Source organism: Rhodamnia argentea, chromosome 6 (genome assembly GCF_020921035.1).
Source record: "Rhodamnia argentea isolate NSW1041297 chromosome 6, ASM2092103v1, whole genome shotgun sequence".
Taxonomy (NCBI): domain Eukaryota; kingdom Viridiplantae; phylum Streptophyta; class Magnoliopsida; order Myrtales; family Myrtaceae; genus Rhodamnia; species Rhodamnia argentea.
Genome location: NC_063155.1, coordinates 23,673,103 through 23,696,015, shown reverse-complemented (window position 1 = coordinate 23,696,015; position 22,913 = coordinate 23,673,103). Strand labels below are relative to the sequence as shown.

The following is a 22,913-nucleotide window of genomic DNA, read 5'->3' as shown; positions in this document are numbered from 1 at the left end:
TGGGCTTTTTAGAAAATGGGCATTTTCATAAATAGGAGCGCAATAATAATTCATATAAATGGGGAAGATGATCTCTTGAAATAAAATTCAAGTGTGTATATTGATGCCTTTAAAGGTTGAGGTCATTACTTGACCCAAAAAAAAAAAACAATGGTTGAGGTCATTAGGCAAATCGTTAGGTACGTTCTAAAACAGAAACTGAGTGGACCCCAGTGCAAGAAGGAAACCTCGCCAAGCGCGTTGGCGGGCCCATCACCGCGGGCCCACGGTTGTGTTTAAATTGGGCAACGACATATGGACAGACGTGCAACTGCAATTCACGTTTAAGAGTCAACTTTGGAAAATTACCTGATTAGTTCTAAACATATTACACGGATGTCAATTCAGTCATAAATCTTTCTTTTCGATCATTTTTTGCCAAAAATTACCGATGCGGCAGTTCATCCATCGTCGACCATCTCACGTGCACACTAGCATGTCATTCATTTCCGATGAAAATTGATTCGAAAGACTACATTAGAATTTCGCGTAGAGATTTAAAAGTTCAAGGCCGAATCACAATCCGTGCGATAGGGCTTTAAGCCTATAACTGACTTCGTAATTATTTCTAATATCCATCCATGGTACACAAATTATTTGCCTTGGCTCAATCCAAAATTTGTGACGAGATGGTCCATAAGTAAGAAATTTTGGTTTTTTTTTTTTTTTGTTCTTTTGCTGGTGCGGTCGCTTTGCAAAGTTATTTGTTTGCGCTGCCTTTCAAGAATGAAGTAAGATTTAGTGAATTACGACAAATGGTAGATGGGGACTTCTACAAATTGGAAGATTAACTTGTCCCGTCTGTACGCTTGATCAGCTTAACCGAGTTCCCTTTAGTGATTCGGTTTCATGTAACCAAATGATGATTACATTCCTAAAGTAAAAGAAAAAAGAAAACCAAACAAGGTAACCATATTCGGCTTCACTGTAGAATACCGTTGCATGAAATTTCAATATAATTCTTTTGGTCGATTTGACCAAAAAATCGTTGACATGACTATCCAGTCATCTCCAACGGTCTTACGTAGCACATCGTTACATGACTACATTGCAATGAGGCGTAAATGTTTATGATTAAATTGACAGATAAAACAAGCGTAATGCTAACTAGACAATTTTCCTGGAACTATGTGTTATAATATGGAGTTATCTCTTAACAATGACTTTACTTATTTTTATTCTATAATGATGCCTACAAAGATGATTATGAACTTTAATCATCAAGAGTTACGTAAGCTAATTGATGACTCCTGTGTGCTTCCTTTGCTTCACCGGCATCCTCCTAACAACTCTACTTTTGAATAAAATGATGACACATGCAAAGCTAGTTCTTTTTCGTATAATTCTCCAAATAACGACAAACATATTTTGTTTGAGACTTGACAACACTTAAAAGTTAAGACATCATTTATTCCGCAAACAAGAATTATTTCTTAAAAATAATTATTTATGTTGCTTAAAATATAATTGATGCTAAACGTTTTTCATGACGACAATAATTTTCGTCTATACCTAAAGTCGTTAATCTTACGTCAGACAAGTGCAATCCTAAGCTTTAATATTCGGTTCTATTGAATACAGCAAATCCAATCCCAAGAAGCATTGAAACTTAGCACTTCATCCATTGTAGCATCGAGAATTAGTAGGCCATCAAAATAATGCTCAGTAATCGATGATATTAGCCGATCAGATAAGGTACGTCGCATTCCGCCAAATAATAACTCGCAAGCCCGCCCCGAATCCGGCGAAGAGTACATTTTTTTATCCACGTCATCTCTTCGGTAGGCTTACTTTGGACCATTCAAATACTGAGGACAATTATTTGTGCTCCATAGATAGAAGAGTACACATTTGAGATCCTACGCCAAAAGGGACAAAGGAAAATAAATAAATAAATAAATAAATAAGGAGGAAGAAAAAAGGGGGGGAAATAGGTTGGGCCAAGTGGGCAGTGAGGCCAGCAGGCAAATGGACAAGGCCCACTTGAGAAAGCAAGAACCACATACGACAAATTCATGAATCATGGCCCGACACGTGGTACAAAATAAGAAATTTAGAATGAAAGGAGGCTTAAATCAGCTCTGGTAAGAAGAAAAGGTTTTGTAGGCAATACTATCACTGTTAATTCTCTTTCCTTAATCCAAGCTTTTGGTGATTACCTCCAAAAGGAAGTCACTGCTCGTCATAATAAGACCGTCTCTTTAATGCTCGAGGTGCTAATCAAAGTTGTTTTTCGTTGGCTAAACACGACGATCTTGAATGGTAGATCTCAACATAACAAATCTTTCGAGAGATGCGGGCATAAAGTATGAATAGATGGGTCGATGGTTTTAGACCTACTCGATCATTGCTCCTGTGATAAAACCGAGACTAAGCAGAAGAAAACGCGAGAAGACATGTGATCATGCACCAGATATCCACAAGAAATGAACTCTCTACAACACAGGCAGAGAGATTCAACAGATGATCGCATAAATTGCGTGATTGCTTGTAAAGGGAAACATCATTCTCAACAGTAGATCTTAAAGTATGAGATCTGAACTAGCAATGCAGTCCAGCCTCGGCTTTTGCCTATTCTCTCACCCCATTTCTGAAGACAATTAACTCTTTTCATAGTGGACAATTTGATCTCTTGAAAATTACTTTTCTGTTGAGAGGTCCTAGCAAAAAAGGGCCCTTCTCGAGTTATCTTAGCCAGTGTAGTAAGTTACAAACATGTTGTAGGCTATTTCCTTCTTCACTCATAATCAGCAAAACTATTTACAACACAGAAAGCAGTCTAACAATGTTCAATAATGTCCGAACCAATCTGACGCCGATAGATGAGAAAGAAGATGATTGGATGCTGCATTTTCTCTTCGTCGACGATCGACAATGTTCGTAAACCCAATTCTCTACTAAGTCCAGGTTCCCCAATTAGCAATAATACCCGTTCTGGACCAAGAACTGGGGACACAAGGGACCTGACCTGGTGATTGACAAAAGAATGAAATATATCTTCAGGATTTAAATACAATGTCTCAAAACCATTTGACTCGCCGGTAAATAAACACAGTTTGGACGAGAATCTATAGTTGGCCGCAGATGATATGGCAGCGAGTGATCCACAAGTGTACTTAATCAGAAGTAAGCACCACAATTAATGGATGAGTCGACAGTCGACACACACAACGATGGAGAGGGAACTGGGAGAAGATGAACTCATTCTTTCTTCTTCACCGGCTATGTATTGCACTGCCTTGGAGAATGTTAGCAATTCATAAGCAATCGATCTCCACATACCTCTCGATAACTCAATAAGCACATTCATTCTTAAACAAGGTCGGTGACTTTTGAATCAAGGTAGTTCAGACAAAAGGTATTCCTTTATCAAACTAGTAGTATCAGATGGGAGTTTTGCTTGGTATCTCACCCTCCCGAGGAGTATCGGCTGCAAGACGCAGCAACACCTATGATGCAAGGAATAATCGACTCACATCATGATATCTTTTTCTCCCGCATTCTGAGTTTGGTTTTCGCTTCACGGATCTTGAAAGTGGTGTATCTGAAGTTACAGATTGAGGTAGATAATATACTGACAAGAGTCAATCTTCTCGTGAACCGAGATTGCTAGTGATCAAACATGTGCATCAAGGGGGCCAAGGGCGAGCTTAAGGAAACGAGCAGTAGTGCGATGAAACATCCTATTTTCAGAATCAACCTGAACGAACCATGAAATGAATCCAAACGAGAACATACCTCTCGAGCAATCACGGGCGCGCGAAAAATGGATCGGAATTCGGATTCGGCGATTCATCTGTGACCGTGAGTTATCACCAATGGCCTGGCATGTGGAGCTGAAAGAAGTATGTAGCCAAGAACAACTTGCCAACTTCAAAATTTCCATTAATTCAACACACACGGAGAGAGAGATCCAATCCAAGTAAAGAAGAAGAAAGAGAGTCGGCAAGTCATCCTTGGCTGCACAACGTGCTTTCGACACCTACACGCAATGCCATACATGAGAGATAGAGAGAGAGAGAGAGAGAGAGAGAGGGAACCAATCATTTTCCTCTCCATGAGAAGAAGAAGAAGCTCTCATTCGTAGCCGCAACCACAAGCTCATCAAGGTTCCAAGTACAAGCCCTTAAATATAAAGGGTAAACAACCCCTTTTCCCTTTTTTTTTTCTCTCTTCTTTTCTTTATGGTTGATTTAGGAACGATGCTAACTAGGGTTTTCTGTCTTGCTATGGATGGAGGGTCAACATTGGAAGAGAAAAGGGAGGCCACTTGAGTCTTTATATGACGACCCGAACGATAACAACACCGTGACTTTAGAGGAGTCACAACTGTAAAAATAAAAGAGAGAAGTACCATAGCTAAGGTTGAAATTGATGTATGTGGGTGAAAAAAAGACGACGACGACGACGACGACAACAACAACAACAATAATAATAATAATAATAATAATAATAATAATAATAATAATAATAATAATAAAAAAAATACGACATACCCTTTACTTAAAAGTAATTGTATTTATAAAAAGGGAGGCTAATCACCTAGTATTTATGTGATAAACATAAGACGGGACCATGGAGCCACCGAAAGAATAACCCTAAAGATCCGAAATGTTAAAGCCCAGATCAACCACATATCACAGCACAAAACAAAGGAAGAAGCGGAGAACCGGAGTTGGAGCTTAGAAGAAGATTAGGGGGGAGCATTGAAGGGACATTGGTCTGCCACACTAAATAAAACGGATCTGGATCACCTGATATTGGGGTTTACGTGACATGCTTACCATTATTTAAATCAGGCCGTCCAAATGAAAATGGACGGCCAAGAATAGGCCATGTCATTTGCTGAGGGGGAAGGAAAAAAATTGGGCGGAAATTTTTTTGGAGTTTGAAAAATTTTCAATCCCAACCCTCTCTCAAATCAGGAAATTCATTTTTATTTGGATAGCTTGATTTGAGTAATGGTAAGTATGTAGTAGAAATCTCAATGTAGGTGATCTAAATCCAAATAAAATCAGCTTAAAAAGGGTAGAAATGGAGGCATTTTACTGGAGTCGAGGTTCGAAGAAGACAGCTGCTGCTAGAAAGATCCATATCCAAGCATGGCCCAATAAAATATACAGTTGGTACAGTAGGGGATAAGGTTCCCTCTTCTATCCTCAACTCTCTCTCTCTCTCTCTCTCTATGTCTTCTGTCCTATCTTAAAGTTCTCGACACACCTTACACTGTAAGACACGACTGATAAAAGCCACAAGAGACGATTTCTGATAAGTACTGAGTCATTAACGCTCAAAAAGAAAGCCACATGCATGCAGAGAGAGAGAGAGAGAGATCCTGATGTGTACCTCACAAAGGAAAGTCCATTTGCTTGACCGGATGCTCGACCGTTCATTTTAGCTTTGAACAAAACCGAAACAAGCTGTAATGACTTCTCATGTCCGTGACCCTTTAACACAAATATTATGTTAACAAGGAAGGAATAGTAAGGTTTAGGGTCAATTCTCGGGGTCACTGTCTGGCAATTACTAGGGACATTCAAAAAAGGAAGGACATTACGTGGAAAGAGTTGAGGATTTCGATGGCGATATGGTCTGTACCGGTCGTGGGTAGTCTTTTGGAAAGTGCAGAAATAATGCAGTTCACGTGCACAAATATCTCCACAGGACCCTTGGGAGTTCTAAGCGACATGAAGGGTTTGCAAAGAAGGGGAAGTCATTAAAAAAATAATCTTTGCAAAACACGGAGAGATGGGGGCAAATACAGATAATGGAGCAGGAGCAGGAGCAGGAGCGAATCTTGTTTTCACTGACGTTAGGACTAGGAAAAGGTCCTCGCTCTCGCCGTGTCCAACGCGTTGTTTCGAGATAAGCAGATGGACGCGTATCATATCAGTGAGTGAGTGACTGAGAAAGTAAGCATCTTGAATGTAATGTGTATTAAGATACATGGTGAGGGTAAAAATGAGGTTATGGGGGAGAGCAAAGACTCCAGAGAATGAGTATAAATGTGATCCCAAGGGAATGGATAAACAGCTACAACTTAAGCGAAATCCATCTACTAATCGGAGCATACAGAATTGCTGATTAAAGTCATACAAGAACGCCTTGGGATCAGGAGGGGGCAGCAACTTGCCGGCAAGACAAACCGGCCTAGCCTAGGTCCGCCATCGCGAACACGGATCAGGCAGCGGGCGAGCGGAGCGCGAATCCAACATACCAAGTAATAATTCTGGCTTGTTTACGCAGCTTTGAAAGTTGATCAGTCTTTCTAGGGCGTCTGATTAATTAAGACGACAAACAAACACTGTTTCTATAGATGACCAAAGCGCTCGCTCTCTAAGTTGCTGCACATCCGTGGCGTGTTAGGCGAGTTCAGCTACGCAGGGATGCACGCTCGCACATGTGAAGAGATAGTAAATTTTCCCTTGTGTGTAGCAGAGAGAATTAAATTGCCTCTGAGGGCCATGTGCTTGTGCGCAAGTGGTCTTGATATTTGCAGAGAAGAGTTTGCCCTTTTCAAAGGAAGGAAAAAAAAATTCTAATCTCAGTCACAAGGCGTCTGTGATGGCAGATGACTGTAAATGCAGCAGAAATCGAAAAGGGAAAGTCGATATTCGTATTAACATAATAAGCTGCAATATATCACATGACATTGTCTGCTTTCTTAAGTACGGCGACCAAAGGAGCGAGAACATGCTACATTTTTCTCACATGTTCAGTCCTGGAATCCCAGGAATGTAGCATCTTCTTTCTTCAGTTCCAGCAGAAAATGACTTCATTTTTTTTTTTTTTCCTTCCAAGCAAGAGATCCTGTCAATTATTGATGAAACTAGAATTGGTCGTCCCGGTAATCCGATGTTTAGGAAAAAAGAAGATAGAAGTCAGTAATGCTAAGTTACTGGCAAGGCCAATCTAGGAGAAAGAAGACAAGGACACCTAAATGTTCATGGAATCACAGAAATCTCGAAAACTACCTACTGGTTTATAGATTGATCCGAAGAAGGCCAATCTAGGAAAAAGATTAATGTACTTCGCCAAAAAAACATAGTTTGGTGGATCGTGTGGTGGATGAACCAACCATTCAATCAAAATACCTGATGAAGTTCGCAGGCGTAGCACAGTGATCATGACAATCGTGCCACTTCAACATCCAATTTCTTCATCAGATAAAGTGAGTTTAGAACCTTGCACGTCATCCTCCTAGCTTATATGGACCAGTAGAAACACTTACATGCACATTAGTTTTCATTGCGCGCGATGCTAACATGTGAAGAGGTAGGATGATCTCGCCGAGATCTTTCCAAAGTAAAGGATTTCTAGCTTAGGAACTGGAGGTCGTCCGTTTAAATCTCACTAAATGCAAGCAAACTACTCTGGGTGAGGCTTATTTCTACATATTAAGGTCCTAAACCTTTAACCAAAAAAATGGTCCTAAACGGAACTGGTTAATGAGACTTGCATGTTTATTTCATGGGCCTCTAGGTAGCCCACAGTTTCCACGTCTCTGCCCCTGGATCGAACAAATCTAAATTGGTCTGGGTAAAGAAAAGGGTAAAGGGCCAAGCGATGTACGTCGGTCCAAGAATCCATCTAACTATATTCCATAGCTGGGCTTTTTGAACTGGGCTTGCAAAACTGAAATCGGAGGGCCTTGTATTCAGATCAGAACTGCTCGGGACGCCTATGTCCCTCGTCGAGCCGACAAATGGGCTGCTAAGATTTCAGAAAAAAATACAAGAATGGTATACTCGATGAGACGGCTCAACAGTTACGAAGTTTTGAAATCTTAAACGTTTCGTATTGAACAAACGTTTTCAGACAAAAGGGCAAGTCGTGTCCAGGTGCTCGTTGGTCATTGACCGAGCGCAGGCCGGGTTGGTCGCCCCCCGGGCCCACCTAGCGACGGTGATGATGGACCTACTGGTCAGCCCGGCGGTCAAAAGCCAACCGGCCTCTTCATGAACGTCACGTGTCGGGACTCTCCCCCCTCTTTCTTTTTACTTCTGTACGTCCAGCTCAGCTCAGCTCAGCTCACCCCCAAAATTTCCCTTTTCTGAAAAAGGATAATAATAATAGTAATCCTTTTTGAAAGAAAAAACTTTATTTTACTTCGGTCGTTCATTAAAGTTCCCAAATGATTTTTTTTTTTAGGTTGGGGACGGGTCATTGGCTGTTTTGAAGGGCGAGCCAGAGCAAGTGTCACTTAATCTAGCATTTACTTTGATTACGGAAATCATAACGGTGTAATTTATGTTTGCTTGCCTTACACACTCGGCAGTTGACAAGCATCTCACCATCTCCGTGTAAAATTACAGAGAATTATATAAAATTAAAACGGATGCTTAGTGAGGAGCTGTACAATTTGGTCCAAAGAAAAATAATTAATTGCAAAAAAAAAAAAAAATTCGATATCATTATATTTAAAATACTCTTAATATGCCTCTAATAAATTCATTCGAAGTAGTCATCGAGTAGTCTATAAAAATATCCTCTTTCCTAACAAATTGGATCGGATTTTTCCATTGCATAATCGCATGTTGTGTATTTCAATTGCCGGAGAAGATTTATCGTAAACTAATTAGTTTTATCATCCGTAGGGTCCATTCCTTATTTTTGTTCTTATTTTTCCCCCAAAAAAAAAAAAAAATCGAGAAGTATTGCAAAATAAAATGAAAAAAGTTGGTTGTTTCGGAACCGCAAAGCTAAAAAAAGGAGAGTAAACCAGACCAATCGTCTTCCTCGTTCGAGTTCCCCCACGCCAGATGCGCGGTCAGTTTGCACACTGGACATGTCGATGCTCTTTATATTGCTCTGTCTGCATTGCTCGAAACCGCTGTCCCCCTCACTTCCTCGTTCGAGCTAGTCTTTCGTGCGTTCCCGGTCACGCCGTTGCAGCGCCGTCCTCGATCGGCCCCCCCATCTCTCGTCGCTTCCCTCTGTTCGGAATTCCAATATCTTCCTTCCTTCCTTCCTTCCTTCCTCGCTAGGAGGAACCTCCGGGATTCATGTGCTTGCGGTGAAGATTCGACCGCCGCGCGTGAAGTTTGGGAGTGCATCTCGTTGGGCATATGATGCGTTGTTGCTCCTTGGGAGCTCGAGTGCAGCAGTGGCTTCGTGATTACGACAGACTTCAGGGCTTGGCCGTCATTTTCATTTACATCCAGGTAAAACCTCTAGCCCTAGGGCTCGTGCGTCTTCGATTGCTTCTTTTGCTTAGTACTCGCCGGTGAAATTTCGGTTTGCGTGTTTCGTTGTAGATTGCTTGTGCGCTGATCGGGTCCCTGGGGGCATTGTACAATGGGGTGTTGCTCATAAATTTGGCGATTGCGCTCTTCGCGCTTGTCGCGATTGAAAGTAGCAGCCAGAGTCTGGGCCGAACCTACGCCGTGCTTCTCGTCTGTGCCATCCTCCTTGATGTCCTCTGGTTTATACTCTTCACCCACGATATATGGTGAGTGCGTACGATGATTTAGATCGGTTGTTCACATTATATGATCCATCCAGGATAGTAACTGCTTAGAGTGGTCAAAATGGTCGAATTCCTAGCCCCAATGGATGTTATGGCCTTTTAAGTATAGGAATTTCAGTGCACTCGTTCTACTTCTCAGTTGAATTTTCTCTTCAAGGGTTTAACGAATTCCATCAGCAAATGAACAGATTGATGGCCATGTCTTTTGATGTATTCCTGAATTTTGTTTGCAAATTAGTCTGTAAGATATTATGGCAACGTAGAATGTTACAGAGGTAGGATCTCTCTATTAATTCTTACAGGACTAATTTGTGCTTGGTTGCTGTCGCTTAATATGAATCTCTTGATAACAGTCTGCAAACTCTTACGGGCTAAACTTGTAAGGATGTTGCTTAATTTCTATCTGTTGCAACATACAATTTTGCAAGGCTCTTATATTCCCCTGCACCTGGAATGAGTTGTCAGTGAACTCATGGTTTATGAAATTATTCCATTCGACAATACTAGATCTCACTTTTAGTAGACTCCTGCCCAATAAGCTTACTTATGCTTCTTCCTGAATAGGGTCTCAAAGTGTTCTTGACATGACTGGAACCTTTTTATTAGTACCATCTGAGATGGATTAACTTTGGGAAAGTCGACATACATCCCTACTAAAACAGGAGGAAGTTTCACAATATATGTGCCAGCCTGTCCATTATTTACACAAGTGGAAGTCACTTGTCATGCTTCACATCCACAATACTTTAGAGCAATGCTGTGCACCTCCTTTGCACTTGCATTTGTTTTTACTAACATGGTGCTAATGTCCTTTTCGATGCTCAGTATGCCTTAAGTTTACCATTCATCTTAAGCTCTTCTCACTCCCTATTCTTCTTTTCTTTCTCTTAGCCAAAGTGGAAGTTAAAGACTCATTGGTGACAAGCAGGGAAAGTCAAATAAAGTCAGTTTTGTATTTTATCCTGATAGGTTGCCCAAGACAATGGACTGGATTATTTTTTCTCATTTCTGTCAATGTTAGACCCCTTTAAATTTGGCATTGCTTGAGTAGCAATCGCCAAGACAGTGTGTTCATGCACAACTTTGTATCTAGTGGAACTACATACTCTATACGTCTTTGTGAAATTTTGTTTTTGTTCAATCGTCCCCCAGACTTAAAAACTTTTTCCCCCTTTTTTGGCAGGAACATCTCATCTGAAAGTTATGGCGTGTTTGTAATCTTTTCAGTGAGGCTTACCCTGGCGATGCAAATTGTTGGGTTTTCTGTGAGGCTATCTTCCTCATTCATATGGATCCAGATTTACAGGCTAGGGGTTTCATCTTCAGAAACTGTGGCTTCTCAAGAGCCAGATTTTGATTTGAGAAATAGCTTTCTAAGTCCCGTGACTCCTGCAGCAGTTGGACGATTGTCAGATTCTGACGATGTCTTAGGAGGCTCCATATATGATCCTGCTTATTTTTCATCTCTTTTTGAAGATAGGCGAGATAATGGATTCTCACATGGGGTGAAGTGTTTTTTGACAAACTTTATTGCTTGTTTTTCTCTCTATCACATGCGCACTCTCTCTCTCTCTGCTTGGATGCTTCTATGTGAGATGTCTGTTGCATTTCTCTGGATCGACAAAGGCTGTTCGTGCATGAAGTTATTGTTGACTTATTGCTTTCCAAGAGAAATATTTGCTGGCTTGGAAAAATTTCCATGGTTAGAAATCTCTATGTTGTCTTCTGTCTACTGGAATGCTCTTAATCCGCAATTCTTGATGACATGTTGTGCTGGATCATCAATGTTTGTACACTTAGATTTGGTGATTGGCACTGTTGCTGATGGAGCAGAAATTGTGGGTCTCTACACTTCTCTGAACTCTCTCTATGGATTTTTCATCGTTCTGATTCTGGGGATCAGTATACTGAACGCTATGCTCCTACTTCACTTCATAGAGTTTGAAATGTTGTGGATTATTTTGTGGAATTGTCTTAATAACTGTGTTTTGCCATATCGTCAACTACCTACATTGTCAGCCTGAGGCCATGTTTTAACTGTGCGCATGTGCGGGTGTGCATGTGCATGCCTACCTGTGTGTAATCTTTGTGAACCTGGTATGTGGTAACTTCTTATAGTTGTTTACCCTTCTGAAGGACAGAAATTATTGTTACTCAGCCATGAATGTTTTATTTTGAATTTCGATGTTTTGAAAGGTACATATTGTCCGAGTATGTTGTGAATGAAGATTGTTTTACAGGTTGAAAGTTTAACCAACAAGCCCCAGAATGATAGCTCATTAATCAAGACGTGACATGCTCAGAGTTCGTTTATCAGCTGTCAATCCCCAAATACCTTGACATTCTCTGGGCTTGTTCAGTGCAGTCACGCCGTGCAAAAGAGTGGCCCTCATGTGATTACCAATTTGTAGCCAAATTCTTTCCCAGATGGAGCCTAGAACTCAGACTTAAGATGATTCAACGTGCATTTCTATATTGAAATTTTGGGGGTCGCAATGAATTTGCTTTTTGAGCAAGAGCTGCTCCAGAGTTTATGTTGAGCCGGGAAAGCCAAGTGCAGAAACAGAATGCCTCACAAGCTTACTTGTTACACTCGGATATATAGTGCACTATGATTTTCGTTCTCATTGTTTGCACTTCTTGGAAGTTGAGGTGCCTTCTGCTGTTAGATGTCCAGTAACTTCTCATCTTCAACATGACCTTTGATGTTCCTAAAACAGATTGGTTATTGCTTCTTGTTCATATAATTCTTTCTATTTCTAGAACTGTGAGGAAGAACATACAGGCTTGAGATGTACCTTAAAAATTTCATGGTAGATTTAGTTTCTTCAGTTTTAATATTTTCTTTCATGCAGGCAGCAAGATGCTACTTAGTTCTTGAGTCGCGGTTCAGTAATGTGTCACGACTATGAAATGCGGCTACAGCATCCTGAGGTTGTGGATGTACTAAGCTCAATTATGAATGGTTGTGTTGTCCACGATGGATCGAGTCAATCGTATATATCGATCAACTCTTGCGTCCCACGAAGTTGAATGACCCGGTCCATGGACCTATGTCCAAGCAGATCGCACATCTTTTGTCGGACAGCAGCTTAGGATGCAAAATCAATCTTCCTCCCATAATTGCTGTCGAAATTTGCTTGATCTCACTGTCCCTTTGGGCAGGGTGGATTGTGTCTTCCCATGATGATTGTGCCAGAAATCGTGAATCCCCTCTACGATCATCTACAATCAGGAGGCTTGAAAAAAGGAAGGTCAAACATTCCTTATTGGTCGGAAATGATTCACCCTAATGGAAGCCAACAACAAAAGAGAGAAAAGAATCATTTTTACTGCGTCTGGCGCCTTCCGACCTTGCTCTTATCTGTCATTCTTGTCGAAATTCCAAAGGCAGTTTGCCTAAAATCCTAATGATTTTACTTCTTCATTGTGGTGAAACCACTGCCAAATTATACAGATGTGGAGAATTCCAAAAAAGATCTTGATAATCATGATAGCGCAGCAAAACTTGAACAACTTTACTCGAGGAATTGTTAAAAGTGAACATAAATCCGACCTTACACCAATGAGCTATGGATTAACTAGAATATATCAACTTATTAATTTTACACAATTTTCGATATGGGATTTTTTTTTCCCTAAGTACAATTCGTATACGCAACTCAATATTCTCTGCCGACAACATTCTTTTCGAATGTGTTTGTTGCTCATAGTTAGTATTTCCCGCTTAAAATCTTTTAAGAAAATATATCTTTCCCTTTTGCTTTTTCGTTTTGGTCGGACTTTCCTCGCAAAAAAAAAAGGCAGGACGAAATTTTTCACTATTCTAGTGATGAATGAGAGCGAGTGCGGTCGCGGTACATTCTTCGTTACGGCTGTTGTTTTCTTCTTTATGTTGGGCCAACTTTTTCGGTCTTTCCTCCATTTTTTCTTTTTATCTCTAAAGAAGAGCCACACGATTTTGTCCCACTTTGTTGGCAAAAACGACGCTCTACGTGGGATCGTTTCAATTCCTCTCGCGGAATGGAGCGAGCGGTCCAGCCAATGCTTATCCATCCATCCATCCAGCGGACAAAAGACCCCCTCAGAAAGTTCATCGATTCTGGCCATCGCTTGGTGCTGACGTGTCGCATCCTGGACCTTCAAAAACGCCACGTCGACAGGAGCCGTCGCTTTATATCCGCGTAACCCCGGAATTTCAACCCCCCGGCCCCCGTTTCCTCTTCAATCAAAGCAAAACGAAGCAAAACGTCGACAGGAGCCGTCGCTTTATAATCGCTCATTGATTTGGATCGGAGGGCTATCCGACGCTCAAGGCGGAGGCGACGGATCGGATTCTGCCAAATCATGCTTTTTAAAGCTAAACTAATGACCTTAATTTGATGAAGTGCTAATTCACATCATCATAACGGGTTTCAAGCGATTTCAGCAAAAATACGGATATTCTTTAGCAAAAATAGCACTAATATGAATTTACCGATAAGTGAATTAAATTTGAAATATCCTATTATAATTTTTTTTTAAAAATAATTATGTGATTGTCTTTAATTTATTATGAGATTAATAATTTATTTTGAATTTCAAAAAAGGAAAAAATGCAAAATGATCTCTTTTAACAAAGAGCACGAATATTTTTTTATTAAAATTAGCATGGGATGCAATCGATAAGTGGGATTATATTTAAATATCATATCATATGATTTTCTTTTTCAAATTTTTTTTGGTTATTCGAATTTCGAGATTTGTCGAGACTTAGGTGAGTCTTTTTTTTAAGATTTAGCACTAATCGTCATGCTAATCATGGTCAGTTCTTCCAAAGAAAACAAGCAGTGGTTAGTTCTTCTTGGGTGGGGGAAGAATCGTGATTGGTTCTGACCCAACAAAAGATAGTATTAATCACCATAAGAAAGACTCGCCCTTTACCACGATGATGAATATACACGAAGACGATGCTCATTGGGAGAGGTAAAAGCAGGAGAGAGAGAGAGAGAGAGAGAGAGAGAGAGAGAGAGGTCCGCCATAGAGAGGGAGAGAATCTTGAGCCATCGGCAATTTCTGAAGGACATTTCACTTTCGTTGCTTCTTCGCCATCGGAACTTTGGTTGCAACCGAAAATCCACAGATTCTCCGGCAAAAATTTTGGGTGCTGTTTCATTTTTCTTCTCTTTCGTTCTTGACTTGAAATAGACTTTTCTCTGCATACCCAGCAATGCTCTGTTTGCTTAAAATAATAAAGATAATGATGATGATGGTAATAGCCAAGGGAGTTCTTGAATATTTAAGGTTGCGTGTCAAATCTGCTCTTTCTTCTTCTTCTCCTGATTTTTCATGCCATTTATACCTTTCTGTGGTTGGTTTTGGTTCACTGTTTATGAGGCTTCCAGATTCTTCTGAATTTATTGCAGGGGCTTTCACCTACCCATTTTGCCCTCGAAGCTAGCACGATGGCCTAGGATTACTTTCTAGAACGGAGAAATTTCGCGATTTACGAGTTGGTCTTGAGTTTGTGTTGGTGGGTATTTCTGGAGCTCGGGTTTGAACGTTTGTTGGAGCCCTTGTTTCATCTCTGTTGGTAAGCCAAGAGCTTTTTGATTTTGTCATTTTCCTTGGAGAGATTCTCCGTCTTTGTTTGTTGCTCTCTTTTTCTTAAGGTAGATGTCAAATGGGTTCCTTGTTTTCATCTCTTAGATGATCATCGTATGCTCCTGATGTATTTGATCAGTGATTGTTCTAACTGTATATTAAGTTTCTTTCTTCTGGGTGGTGGAATTGGGTGAGAAACCATCTTTTGGGAAAGTAAGGAATTTCGATGTGGCACCTTAACGTGCCAGATCTGCTTAGTATTGTGATTGTGAACCATAGCCCTTTGTTTGAGATGAGGTGGTTTCTTTGTTATTTTCCAATTTTATACAGTTTCCAGACGGTCTATGTTCATTTCCCCCGTTTTAAAATGTTGCAGAAAGAAAGCTTCTGAAGGGGGAAAGTTGTGAAAAAGAAAATGGAAGAACCAGTGGCAACAAGATATTGGTGCCATATGTGCTCTCAGACGGTAGACCCCATCATGGAAGTTGAGATCAAATGCCCGATTTGCGATAGCGGTTTCATTGAGGAAATGGGGGCTGGCACGGGGGACAGTCAGGGACATGATTTGGACTTGGGATCAGATCGAGCGCTCTCTCTTTGGGCCCCGATCTTGCTCGGCATGATGGGCCATCCCCATCGCCGCCGAATATCAAGACGTTTGGAGTTTGATGACGAGGATGATGACAACGAAGATGGCGAATCGCGGCATGAGGGAGAAACAGAATTGGACCGGGAAATTGAATCCATAATCCGGAGGAGGAGGAGAAGCTCCGCTACTATTTTGCAATTGTTGCAAGGCATTAGAGCTGGAATTGCTGCGGAATCTGACGATGCAAACCGAAATAGAGACGTAGACAGAGAAGATGGAGAGAGGGACAGAGATAGGGATAGGGATAGGGATAGGGAACAAGAGCGGGTAATCTTTATCAATCCTTTTAATCAAACTATCATTGTTCAGGGTTCATCCTATGATTCAACGCGGAATGAGAACACTGTTGGTTCACTTGGTGATTATTTCATAGGCCCCGGTTTAGATTTGTTATTGCAGCATCTGGCAGAAAATGATCCCAACAGGTATGGGACTCCACCGGCACAGAAAGAGGCAGTGGAATCGATGCCCACTGTAACAATCAAGGAGAACTTACAATGCTCCGTTTGTTTGGATGACTTTGAGATTGGAGCGGAAGCAAAGGAAATGCCATGTAAGCATAAGTTCCATTGTGGGTGCATATTGCCTTGGTTAGAACTTCATAGCTCTTGTCCTGTTTGCCGATATCAGTTGCCTGCTGATGAGTCCAAGCTCGACTCTGATGGGTCTAGAAATGTCAACAACAGGAGGCAGAGGGAGAGAGAGAGCGAAAATGGTCATGAAAGTGGTGAAGATGGGAATGACGATGAAAGAAGTGGAAATAGCAGGAGGTTTTCCCTTCCATGGCCTTTCAGTGGCTTGTTTTCATCGTCGGGATCTCAATCCGGCGGAGGCAATTCTCCATCATCCTCATCAGCAACGCAGGCGAACGGCCATGAAAGCTCTTCACAAATGGATGAAAATTAAGTGCGGAGTTCTTAACAAACAGATGAGACCTGAGCATACTTTTGCGAGCTTTCGGCTTTTGTTGTTACTCTATGCCGTATATTGCCTGAAGTTCTTGCGGTCGCTACTTTGCTAGTGTACATAGTTCCTTGCATTATGAATCCGGATCCGTAACGAGCAGATTGTGGTTACTTCTGCCTTTGCATGTATGTACATCTTTTGAGCCTTGTCAAATTTCCCTTGGCATCATGCCTTTTTCTTTATCCTTTGACCTGCAACATTGTACTGCTACAACTGCTGTTACTGCTAAATTTTCTGGCTTTTTGGACATCTGCATTGATACTGTGAATGAGTGGAGTGGGTGAACGTTTGTGGGGGCTGAAAGTTAGGTAGGAAAGCCATGTGAACCGCGAAGTAGACATGACTCTTTCATTGCTCAAGATTCCTGGGACTCTTTCCACGAAATTGCCAGAGGACAAAGATGTTAATGTCTTGGAGTCGACGATTCTAAAGCAGGCCTGCTTTTATAAATCTGGGGTCAATACAATATATTATTTCAGAGATGATACCGCCAACGCATCAGATCAAGCCTGACTCATTCTGATGACATTTTTGGAGTAAGAAAGAAGGGTTTGATTGAGACGGGTTGCTCAAATTGCTGTGTGGCACATGTGGATTGTGTCTTATTGACGAATCTATCTGAGTTGAAGTTGCAAGTTGCTTCGAGCTAAGGACTTTTTTCCTTTTCTATTCAAAGGAGTTTTAAGTCATTTAAATGCGATTTGTCCAATTCCTTCAAAAGTGTTGAATTTAGGTTCTGAGCAACAACTTTAAGTAAGACTAAGAAAATTTGAGGCATAAAAGAATATAATTCTCTAGAGAGATGGCGAAATGGGTGGTTTGGAATATTGCTTCCGCTGAATTATAGACTTTTCACGGGGAGTGGCGACATTTAGCAAATTGTACTTTAGAAAATCTTCAAGAGGATCATTGCGCGTTTGAGAGAATTATACCCTTGTGATCACTATCAAACTTTCACAAAATATGGGATTTATGAATGTGCCGAATATCATGCTGTGTTAATTATACCTTTTTTTCTTCGCCGAAATTTAACCGGGTCAACGCCTGAATAAAAATCCGACTTTTTTCAGCCACCAACCTGATTAAAACTGATTGAAAAGACCGGTGATCAAGCAAGTACTTTTACCCCAGAGATGAGTCCCTTTTGCATCTTTCAGGGGCTTTCTAGTTTCCAAGTCATTCTTGATGATTCCCGACCAGCACAACAGGCGAGATGATTCTAGTGCAATCGCCTTTGAACACCTACTGATATTCTCAAAGTTTCCCCTGTAGAAAAGCTCAAGTGCTCCGATGAGGTCACATAATGAAGAGATAGATCTCTCTTTGAATACATAATGTATACAGATCAGTGCTCGAGTCTGATGATGTAATAATCTCATTGCTTCTGATATTTCTGATTATGAATGACTAGAATTATCTCAAAGCAGATCCTTCCCTCCAACACAACTTTGCAAGAAAGACACCGGCAATACTCATTACAGCCTTTAGGGAATCATTCCTTTCCAATCTTAGGTAGTAAAACTACTACTAGTGATTCACTAGTTTTCAGTTGTGCCTTTGTAAGAAAATTGCCTGCCAATATATTTTAAAAAACTAGCAAAACACCACCCAAGGATCGTAAGCTTGTCAGCCACATCCAATCATCGGGCAAGATCCAATGAGCTCGATATGCAGAAAGACTATTGAAAATGCCGCCATACTGAAAATTTAAAGAGTACTCAAATATTCTCCACAGCTGGAGATATAACATTAGCAGTATCTTCTGCAGGTCATTAAAACATTCTTTCATTCCAAAATTGCTCCAAGATTGCAAACCATTCTCCTACGGAAAGAAGGTAACCGGAAAGTTGGATGGCAGGGTAATTACTTCACAGTCACGATTTTAATTACTGAAGCAGTTCCGATACGATGCAGAGCCACAACAGAGTCTCCAATTTTGCAGAGTCCATTGGATTTGCCATACTCGAGTGCAAACTCCAGAGCTTCTCCTGTTGTCTCTTCATTGGAAGCCCGAGCAGATGCTGCACATAAAAGCGGAATTAACCCACGGAAAATAAGACTATGCCTGGCTGGACCTTCATCGCTGCATTCCCACTCAAAGTTGTCCGTCGTAATCTCCGGGACAACCACAGACAGAATTGGTATGCCTGGCCTGTACTTAGCCACCAGCTTGGCAGTACTTCCACCTCTTGTCAGGACCAGTATGAGAGCTGCCTTTGCAGAGTTTGCAGTTCTAACAGCAGAAGAAGCAAGACTTTCTAATGGGCTCATGGGTATAGGTGAGTGTTTCATTATCCTCTTAAAGACATCACCATAATCAATTGTGCTTTCTGCTTCCACGCATATTCTGGCCATGGTTCGAACTGTGAGCTCTGGATAAGCTCCAGCAGCGGTTTCACCACTTAGCATCACGCAGTCAGTACCATCGAGAACAGCATTAGCAACATCGGTAGCTTCGGCCCTTGTTGGACGGGGGGACTTGATCATGGATTCCAACATTTGTGTTGCAGTAACGACTGGTTTTCCCTGGATATTGCACTTGTAGATCATTGCCTTCTGTGCAAGAAAGATCTTTTCAATAGGAATTTCCATTCCGAGGTCACCTCGTGCCACCATAAATGCATCCGTGTTGGCAAGTATTTCATCAAAATTTGCCACCCCTTCTTGATTTTCAACCTGACAATAATAAAAACAGGAAAACTATTTCATCAAATTATTCCAGGAAGAACAGGAAAAAATTACCTTAAAAAGCAAACATCTTGCAGCTTGTTCGATAATACACGACTAATGAGAAATGACCAAACTGCAATAAAATGTTATCTGAACAATCCATCCCAACACTCATTGACATCTGATGCAAGATTATATAGATTTTTAGGCACTTGACCTATTCCTCCGACTCATGGTGAGCAGCTAGGGAATCCAAGTGAAATATGTTTAAGCATAAATGTCTCCTGACATACCAACATACCTTTGACATAAGAAGGATGTTCTTGGCATGCTCCCCAAGCAGCTTGCGAACCTCTAGAAGATCTGAACCTTTTCGGACAAATGAAAGAGCAATCATGTCGATCTTGTTGGGTACTCCCCACTCTAATATATCTTCCTTGTCTTTGTCTGTCAAGGTTGGAAGGTCCACTATGACGCCAGGAAGATTGACATTCTTCCTCTCACCAAGAACTGCAGTATTCTCACAGCAACAGCGAACCAATCCAGCTTCTTTGTCGCACGATAATACTGTGAAGGTGATTGTTCCATCAGCACAGAGTATCACACTTCCTGGCTTCACGTCCTCAGCCAACTTCTTGTAGCTCATGCATATCATGGTATCATCGCCCTTTATGCTGTAGTCTGTAGAGATGGTAATCTCCTGGCCCTGCTTTAGCTGGATGGGTTTACCATCCTTCAAAAAACCAGTTCGAATTTCGGGACCCTGTTGCATGTAAATTTAAGGATCCGGAATCCTATTAACTTTCTGCCTTTTCGAGTGAGAGATTGATCTCAAGATTGCCGGTATGATGAATAAATGAACTAGATTTTAAACAAGGCCGGTCATGGATATGCTAATTGGACTTGACTAATGCTGAAAGAAGCATACGGTTATAATTCCATCCTTGGCTTAGGTTCTGAACTTGCCGATATCCTACTACAAAAGAATGCTTAACTGTAGAATGGCATTTTAGGTAAAGTTCTAGTTCTTTTTGCTAATTTAGACAACAGCCTAGTGGTTCCATAGGAATTGCTTGAGAAAATTTTGATTTCAGGCAGAATTTCAATTTTGGTTATTGACTTAAATGCCGTTGAAACAATGTATTCTAGAAAGATAATATCAAAATAATTGAAGCTGTGCTGTTAGACGCTATTAGTGCTCGACGTGACTATTCCCATTGATCCCCCCACACCAGTTAAGATCCCTTAATAGAATCGATAACCAACCAAATCACATGGAGGACCATTTCCTCACTAAATTAGTCGAGTGAATTAATTCAACTAAGCTCATTCGGGAAATCCACAGATTAAAGGCTCGACTTAAAGAACTACAAAAATCAGCACACCAACAGCAAAAGAAAATGCAGAAGCATAAGCAGGCCCCCTGCAATGTGTCCGACGCCTGCCTTGTAATATGACTGTACAAATCTACAACTTCGTGACAAGCTGATGCAGTTGCTCTCGACATTGTTCTTCAAAAGATCGCTTCCTTTTGACCACATTTTTGAGCCCCAACACTCAATATTCCACGAAGCAGCCAACCCACGGTACTTTCCATAGTTCTTCCAAACCCATAGAGGCATCAAGAATTAGTTTCTAAACACCATCCAATAGGTAGCATACACACCATCGTCGCTCTAATTTTCCATGCATAGCCCGAGAAGTTCATGTAAGCATGTCGTTTTCTCTGATCTTTTTTTCTTCCTTTTTTTTTTTTTCATTCCAGTAGTACGCCGACGTTTTTTTTCCTTTGACCAAAAAAAAAAAAGAAAAACCTTTTTCACAGAAGCACGCAATAGAAACAAAACAAACATACAGCTATCTGAGCCAAAAACAAAAAAGGAGAATGGGTGAGGGGCCACTACAGACAAGACAAACCCCGTCTAAATCTGAGGTTACAGGAAAAACGAACACTCCCTCCAAACACAAACAAGAAGGCCACTTTAACCGTCAAAGTCCCTTGGGAAAAATTTGCAATTTTTTTTTGGGACCCGTTTGAGCAAACATTCGTCTTGGCAAAGCTGAAAGGCCAAGGTAGTCGGGGACTCGCAGAGAGATGGCCAGGCCGAAAGACAGCAAAGACACTCGATAAAGAGAAGGCCAAGCCAAAAGACAAAAATCACGGCGTCCTCCCAGATATTGGGATCGGATAGGAAACGTCTAATAAACCCACATCCAAACAAAAAGCACCACATATCCGAAAGCCGAAACTCCCCAAACAAGAAAACAGTAGCAGATTATTCGACCAATGATCAAAATCGGAAATGGCAATGTCGCGCCGTATTGTCAGCCATTGACATCATTCCTCGTCATTTTGATGGAAGAAAACTCCAATTTCGATCAATACGACAAGAGGTCAGCTTCGGCGAAATGCCCAAGCTAGTCGCCGGAGGCTTTTCTCCTGTTCTTTTCTTGTAATCTTTATTCACGTAAAATATACGGCAAGAGCGCACCTTGGTGTCGAGCATGACGGCGCAGAGTATGCCGGTGTTCTCCATGCCCTGGCGGAGGTTGTCGAGCGTCTCCTGGTGGTAGGCGTGGGATCCGTGGGAGAAGTTGAAGCGAGCGACGTTCATGCCCGCCCTCAGCAGCTTCTCGATCATGGGCACGGACCTCGACGCCGGGCCGAGGGTGCAGACGATCTTCGTCTTCGGCCTCCTCTCGATCCCCATCTTCGCCGACGACGCGCCGTCCATTCCCAAGTCGGTACCGAGCGAACTCCGAACGGTACTTCCGGCCGATCGAACGAAGCAGAGAGAGCGAGAGAGAGCGGGAGGGAGGGAGGGAGGTACAGAGAAGATGGCGGAAACAGAAGGAGGAGGGATCAAAATGGGAAGGGATTCATAAGCGGGGGCGAGCGACAGGGTGGCGGTTACGTGGAGAGAGAAAGAGAGAGAGGCTGGAAGTGGAAGTACAGGAGGGAGCGAGTGAGAGAGGAGAGAGAAGACGAAGGAGAAAGCGGAAAGTTGCAAGCTTTTCCTTTTTTTTTGGTCGTGGGTCTATATATCAATCTATCTGTCGTTTTAAAAAGAAATAGACGACGGGTCGTATAAATAGGTAACGGCTAACGAACCCCGCGAAAGGGCAAAGGAAAAGAAGACAGCGTGGGGGAACGGAACGTGCCGCATATCGAATTAGATGCTCCCTCCTATGGCGCTCCCCGGCTGGTTGTTTGGTGGGTTTTCTTTTTCTTTTCCTTTTTTGTTTGGCTATTGTCCAGTTGTTCCAGAAAAATCAAGTCTTTTGCTTTCATTTTTTTTTTGGTTTAATCTAAATCAGGATAACGAGTGTTTTCGAAACATTTGTTAAGGAGCTACCGAAAAATGAAAAAAAGCCGTACAATTAGTAGCGAAAAGGAAGACCCACTAATTGACGTTTGGAATGCACTCGGTCGCATGATTTTCGGATATGCTCGAGCAATAATCCGTCGACGCCATGTTCGCCAAAACAAACTTCCGAGTGGTAGTTTTGGATGGATCTTTGTGGCACGTGGTTCCT

General features: G+C 41.6%; 3 protein-coding genes and 1 long non-coding RNA gene across 9 annotated transcripts; 2 read left to right on the top strand and 2 right to left on the bottom strand.

Annotated features, from left to right (window-relative positions):
* Positions 1 to 2,483: 2,483 nt before the first annotated feature.
* Positions 2,484 to 4,403, bottom strand: LOC115753185. Its single transcript, XR_004016836.2, has 2 exons — positions 3,778 to 4,403; positions 2,484 to 3,488 (listed from the first exon to the last, which is right to left on the bottom strand). It is a non-coding gene; the product is annotated as an uncharacterized LOC115753185 (long non-coding RNA).
* A 4,320-nt stretch (positions 4,404 to 8,723) lies between these two features.
* On the top strand, positions 8,724 to 12,339 carry LOC115753254. 3 transcript variants are annotated; one of them, XM_030691795.2, is made up of 4 exons: positions 8,727 to 9,203; positions 9,297 to 9,490; positions 10,692 to 11,013; positions 11,749 to 12,339. In XM_030691795.2, the coding sequence occupies exons 1-4, from the start codon at positions 9,108 to 9,110 to the stop codon at positions 11,800 to 11,802; spliced, it is 666 nt and encodes a 221-aa protein (XP_030547655.1). In that variant the 5' UTR covers positions 8,727 to 9,107; the 3' UTR covers positions 11,803 to 12,339. The 3 variants fall into 3 exon arrangements, with proteins under 3 accessions (XP_030547653.1, XP_030547655.1, XP_030547654.1); XM_030691793.2 differs by having other exon boundaries at positions 8,724 to 9,203; positions 10,692 to 12,339; XM_030691794.2 differs by lacking the exon at positions 8,727 to 9,203 and adding an exon at positions 10,073 to 10,186 and having other exon boundaries at positions 9,359 to 9,490; positions 10,692 to 12,339.
* A 2,131-nt stretch (positions 12,340 to 14,470) lies between these two features.
* LOC115753253 (E3 ubiquitin-protein ligase SIRP1-like) lies at positions 14,471 to 16,874 on the top strand. 4 transcript variants are annotated; one of them, XM_030691792.2, is made up of 3 exons: positions 14,471 to 14,971; positions 15,013 to 15,080; positions 15,468 to 16,874. In XM_030691792.2, exon 3 carries the CDS (start codon positions 15,507 to 15,509, stop codon positions 16,644 to 16,646), a length of 1,140 nt encoding a protein of 379 aa, XP_030547652.1. In that variant the 5' UTR covers positions 14,471 to 14,971; positions 15,013 to 15,080; positions 15,468 to 15,506; the 3' UTR covers positions 16,647 to 16,874. The 4 variants fall into 4 exon arrangements, with proteins under 4 accessions (XP_030547652.1, XP_030547651.1, XP_048137488.1 ...); XM_030691791.2 differs by having other exon boundaries at positions 14,472 to 14,651; positions 14,914 to 15,080; XM_048281531.1 differs by having other exon boundaries at positions 14,472 to 14,791; positions 14,914 to 15,080.
* Positions 16,875 to 18,389: 1,515 nt separating this feature from the next.
* Positions 18,390 to 22,386, bottom strand: LOC115753252 (pyruvate kinase, cytosolic isozyme). The gene is made up of 3 exons (XM_030691789.2): positions 21,869 to 22,386; positions 19,678 to 20,139; positions 18,390 to 19,382 (listed from the first exon to the last, which is right to left on the bottom strand). The coding sequence occupies exons 1-3, from the start codon at positions 22,109 to 22,111 to the stop codon at positions 18,570 to 18,572; spliced, it is 1,518 nt and encodes a 505-aa protein (XP_030547649.1). The 5' UTR covers positions 22,112 to 22,386; the 3' UTR covers positions 18,390 to 18,569.
* Positions 22,387 to 22,913: the final 527 nt, after the last annotated feature.